At 40.1% G+C, this 5,505-nt stretch overlaps 1 protein-coding gene across 1 annotated transcript; it reads right to left on the bottom strand.

Annotated features, from left to right (window-relative positions):
- LOC109228146 lies at positions 728-1,498 on the bottom strand. Its single transcript, XM_019393323.1, has one exon. It carries the CDS (start codon positions 1,457-1,459, stop codon positions 953-955), a length of 507 nt encoding a protein of 168 aa, XP_019248868.1. The 5' UTR covers positions 1,460-1,498; the 3' UTR covers positions 728-952.

The raw sequence follows: 5,505 nt of genomic DNA, 5'->3' as shown, positions 1-5,505 counted from the left end.
TCTTTTATTCTTCTAACAGTTTTCTGATTTCGTGTTTTAACACATATAGCGGACAACAGTGTCCAGACTAGCCTCGTCACTACTTCGCCAGGGTTAGGCTAGACACTTACCAGCACATGGGGTCGGTTGTGCTGATGCTACACTCTGTGCATTTTTGCACGGGACCAGGTTTCGAGCAGCAGCAGTAGCTTTAGTTCGGGAGCATACTTCCAGTCCGGAGACGACCCGACGGTAGCCTTGCAGGCGTCCGCACGGCCCGGCGTCTCCCTTCTATCCTTACATTAGACTGTCATCTCTTTGTATTCGGGATAAACAGATTTATGTTTCTTTCAGACCTTGTATTTAGTATTCCTTAGATGTTCGTGAGTATGTGACTCCAGATCCGGGGTAGAGATTATGTTGGAATTCAGTATCTTGCTTAGCTATTTAAATTTAAGACTTCCGCTTATTATTGTTGATTTTCATTGTTTAAATATTATTGTCGAAGGATTGTTTATTAAAGGAAAAGAACTAAATTTGGCTTGCCTAGCTTCTACGAGTAGGCGCCATCACGACTCCCGAGGGTGGGAAATCCGGGTCGTGACATATATATATATATATATATATATATAAGATGTTAGAATATGAATAATATTAACACTTCTCAAATTTGTAAAACAATCGAGATAAATTTAGCAAGAACTCTATTTTATTGTATAATATCATGACATGAGACATAGCACGATAATTTGATAACCAGTAAGCAAATGACTTCATTAATTTATTCTCATAGAAATACACACATATACATACAACAAATATCAATTACGTCTCAGTCCCAAACAAGTTGGGTCGACTATATGAAATATACACACACATACATAAAATAACAATAATGCAAACTATACGCCTAAATTCCAAACAAGTTGGGTCGGCTATATGAACATACACGTACATACACCCCCTTAATAACTTAGTAATCTGTAGGAGGAGGAGCAGCTTGATTTGCACACTGATTTTTGATCATGGCAAATTCATACTGGTTACATTCCTCAGGACCAAATTCAGTATTAATGAATGTACAACAATCATAAGAGAAGGTACACCTATGGCGAACACATAATGTATCCCTTTCAAGCATACACGCCTCAATAATTAAAGCACAATATTTCTTGTCCAGCACGTTCTGACTGTTGTCTATGCTTATGTCACTGACGCGTTTTTTACTTGCCGAAAAAGGCTTAGGTGGCAAAAATCGCGGCCAGGGAAATATTTTTGGAAATGGAAACTTAGGAAAAAAAGGTGAAGGTGGTGGTGGTGCATGTGCAAATGGCCAATGCAACCATTTTAATCCTTTCTTTTGTAGGTTTAATGCAATATTAGCATCAGATTTATGATCAATGGCTAAGCCATTAGTGAAGTTTAAGGCAATAATGAGAAAGAAAATAAGGAAAGAAAATAAGTTTCTTACTCCAGACATGGCTTATAACATGAAAAAGTGAACACTTTTTAATGTTTTCTTGATGTTATGTGATTGTTTAACAAGGGTTTTATAGTGTTTAATTAGTTGATTAAGTTTGGTGTAGTGATCAATTTTTTCAAGGTTATAATTACGTATACTTATTCATGTTTCAAGTTTTCAAGATTGCATGAGTAGAGTTCTTTGAATTATGGTGTGTGATTGTTATTGAATATTGGAAGTACTAGTCTTTAACTTAAGGCCTTACTGATCATGTGATTTGTTCTTGACTTAGTTTTCCTATCTCTTTGTGACCTCTTTATATTACGAACAAACTTAAGAGAATTAATCATCTAACATGGTTTAATTTTTGTACATTGACAATATCGGGATTTTTGCATCATTAGGTTCAATTAACTTACAACAGAGTTTAACTTAGATTTTCATGCATAATAGTCCAATTGGTTGGCTATCTGAAGTATCACCTTATTGGCAGGGTTTGATGCACCACCTATTAATTTTCTTGTCCATTTTCCTCCCCTCCCTCCATGTATTATACTCCCTTTGACCCATGGTACGCAATATTTGATTGAGCACAGAGTTTAAGATAGAAAGTGTGATGACCCAAAATATCATCTTTAATTTAAACATTCATTTCTGTGATTTAAAACCTCGAAAAGCACTATTTATCATTCATCGACTTGCGTGCGCAGTCCATAAATTTTTTCGGAAAGTTTATGTGAAAAATGGATTAAAATGTGAAATAGAGCTTTAAAAGTCAACTGAGTTGACTTCGGTCAACATTTTGAGCAAACGGATGCAGATCAGTGTTTTGAAAGTTCTAGTAGGTTCGTATCGTGATTTGGGACTTGGGCGTATGCCCGGAATCGTATTCGGAGGTCCCTAGCTTAAGTTATCGCCATTTATCAGAAACTAGAAATCTAAACCCTAAAGATTTCCAAAGTTTGACCGCGGATTTGATCTTACTGATATCAGAGTCGGATTGAGATTCTGAAAATTGGAATAGCTTGCTTATGTTATTTATGACTTGTGTGCCAAATTTGAAGTCATTCCGGATTCGTTTAATATGTTTTGACACGGGTTTTGTAAATTGAAAAGTTGGAAAATCAAAAGTTCGAATCGAGGTGTGAATTGTAAATTCGATGTTGTTTAACGTGATTTGAAACCCCGAGCAAGTCCGTATTATGTTTTGGGACTTGTTGGAGTATTCGGACGAGGTCCCGAGTGGCTCGGATGAGTTTCGGACGAGCCATTGAACAATTGGAACTTGCTGTCTAGTGCTGGTTATAGTGTGTCACACCTGCGAGTTTTTGTGCGCAGGTACATGGTCGCTCCAGCGGAATTCCGGTCGCTTCTGCGACATTGGACAGCTCTGCCGAGCTTCGCTTCTGCGGAGAAATTAGCGCAGGTGTGTAGCCGCTTCCGCGATGGACGAGACGCTTCTGCGGTCACTAGAGCGCTTCTGCGATGTCGCAAGTGTGACATTTCTGGGCGCAGATGCGGCCACTAGACAGGCAGCCATGTTCCGCAAATGTGAGCTTTGTCTCGCAAATGCGAGTCCGCATGTGCGAAATCATAGTCCGCAAGTGCAAAAATGCCGGAGAGAATACATAAAATCGGGTGTTAGCCATTTTTACTCATTTTTGAGTTTTGAGTCTCGAATTTGGGAAATTCTAAAGGGATTTTTCACGACTTCGACTGGGGTAAGTGTTCTATATCCGAAAGTGATCATATTTCATAAATCCATGTCTATATTCATCAATTATTTCGGATTTAGATGAAAGAAATTGAGATTTTTATAAAATCTTCCAAAAATGAAAAATAAAGATTTGAAAGTCGATCCGATGTGAGAATTCGATAATTTTTGTATGGTTGAACTCGTATCGGAATGATGTTCGAATTTTGTGAGTTTTTCCGAGATTCGAGACGTGATGCCCACTGTTGATTTTTAAAGTGAATTTCGGATTTATATCTGGAAAGTTAGTAAATTCATATGGAATTAATTCCTACGATTTTGTATTAAGTATATCGAATTGTTTGTGACTAGATTTGAAGCCTTCAGACACGAATTCACGAGGAAAAGTGTAACGACCCGACCCGTCGTTACGGGAGTTACCGCCCCGTTTTCCCCGTTTTATGCTTCTATATGTTTCATTATACGTGTTTGGAGAATTTGAAGTAATTCGGATAGAGTTTGGTTAGAAATGAGACAATAAGTCTCTTTATGATAAGGTTAGTTTGGAAAAGTCAACCGAATGTTGACTTATGAGTTAGAAGGCTCGGAATGGATTTCCGATGATTCGACCAGTTTCGGGAGATGATTTATGACTTAGGAGCGCAATCGGAACTGAATTTGGAGGTCTGGTGTGGAATTAGGCTTGAATTGGCTAAGGTTGAATTTTGGCGGATTCCGGATGGTAGGTGAGATTTTGATCCGAGGCTCGGAATGGAATTCCGAGAGTTGCAGTAGCTCCGTTAGGTGATTTTGGATATGCGTGCAAAGTTTCAGATCATTCGGAGGTGTTTAGGTCGGGTTTTAGATCAAATGCAAGTTTCGGAAGTTTTAGTTTAACTTAGGCTTGAATCCGTGGTAATTCGATGATTTTGGTGTTTATGATAGTGTTTTTATGTTACGAGCAAGTTCGAATGAAGTAATAGAACATATCTGTACATTTGGTTGAGGTCCCGAGGGCCTCGGGGTGGATTAGGGTGGTTAAACGAGAGTTTTGAGGTGTAATTGCAGGTCAGATTTTTCTGTCATCTGGTGTTTTCGCTTCTGCGGAAATGGACCGCAGAAGCGGGTACGTGGTCGCAGAAGCGGTCGTGGCCGGCTAGGGAAATTCCGCAGATGCGGAAGGTGGCTCGCACCAGCGGGTCCGCATAAGCGGACAAGGTGCCGCAGAAGCGGGTTTGAAGGAACCGCAGAAGCGGACTTCGCGTCGCATAAGCGAAGTCCGGGCTTCTAAGTGAAAACCGCTTAAGCGGAAATGTGGCCGCAGAAGCGGTCCCGCATAAGCGAAAGCGGGACCGCAGAAGCGAAAATCGCTGGGCGACAGAAGGGTTTTAAAATAATATTTCATCCGCGACCCTTTCATATTTTTCCTCCATTGTTGACGTTCTTAAGAGCTTTGAACAAGGAAAATCGAGGGTTTTGACTGAGAATCACTTGGAGGTAAGTTCCTTGGCCTAAATATTCGAATTTATGGTAGAAATTACATGTAAATTGTAGAAAATTCATCAAAAACGGGTCAGGCTAGGGCTTGGAAAGCTGTGATGTAAAAATGGAATTTGGAGGGTCAAACGAGCTCCGATTTTGGTAAACTTTATATGCACGGACTCGTGGAGAGACGAGGAATCTGTTGGTGTGATTTTCGGAATTTTTTGAGAAGTGGGCCCGGGGCTCGGGTTTTACCAACTTCGTGAATTTTAGTACTTTTCGAGTATTTTTGTTTGGGTTATGTTTCTTTAACCCATATTTATGTATTCGTTGTGTTTTTGATTAGATTCGGCGTGCGAGGAGGTTGATTCGAAAGGCAAAGGCATTGCGGGCTAGTCTGTGGCCGGTTTGAGGTGAGTAGTTGGTGTATATGATGGCCTGAGGGTTTGCAACCCCGGCTTATCACATTGTGCCGCTATTGTAGGGCGTGACTCGCACCCCATGGCAGGTGCGGGATTGGTTGTGACTGGGGATTGAGACTTAGTCCATCCCGAACAAGAATATTTCTATGTTGGCGACTGATACGCACCCTGTATTGAATATATCTGGGCTTATTGCCGTGTTGGGGCCTTGTGCCGATCTGTAGCATCCTTAGAGGTTGAATGTCATTGTGATAGCATGCTTTGTATGATCATTGATCTCAGTCCTGTGTTTAATCACTGTTATAAAATGCTAAGTCACTTTTCCTGAAGTTAAATATCTAAAGTATATTCTTTTAATAAATTGGAAATTTGGAAATTAATTGAATCTGTTACGTGACTCATATGTATATTGTGGGCTGAGTATGGATCGGGCTGCACGCCGCAGCGAATGGTATGATTATATTGCA

Source organism: Nicotiana attenuata, chromosome 6 (assembly GCF_001879085.1).
Source record: "Nicotiana attenuata strain UT chromosome 6, NIATTr2, whole genome shotgun sequence".
Classification (NCBI taxonomy): Eukaryota; Viridiplantae; Streptophyta; class Magnoliopsida; order Solanales; family Solanaceae; genus Nicotiana; species Nicotiana attenuata.
Note: the sequence above shows the minus strand (reverse complement) of the source record. Positions and strands in the feature narration are given on the sequence as shown.

Bases quoted from the DNA above. Each gene is read 5' to 3' on its own strand.
- LOC109228146 (XM_019393323.1), bottom strand. From the start codon at position 1,459: ATGTCTGGAGTAAGAAACTTATTTTCTTTCCTTATTTTCTTTCTCATT.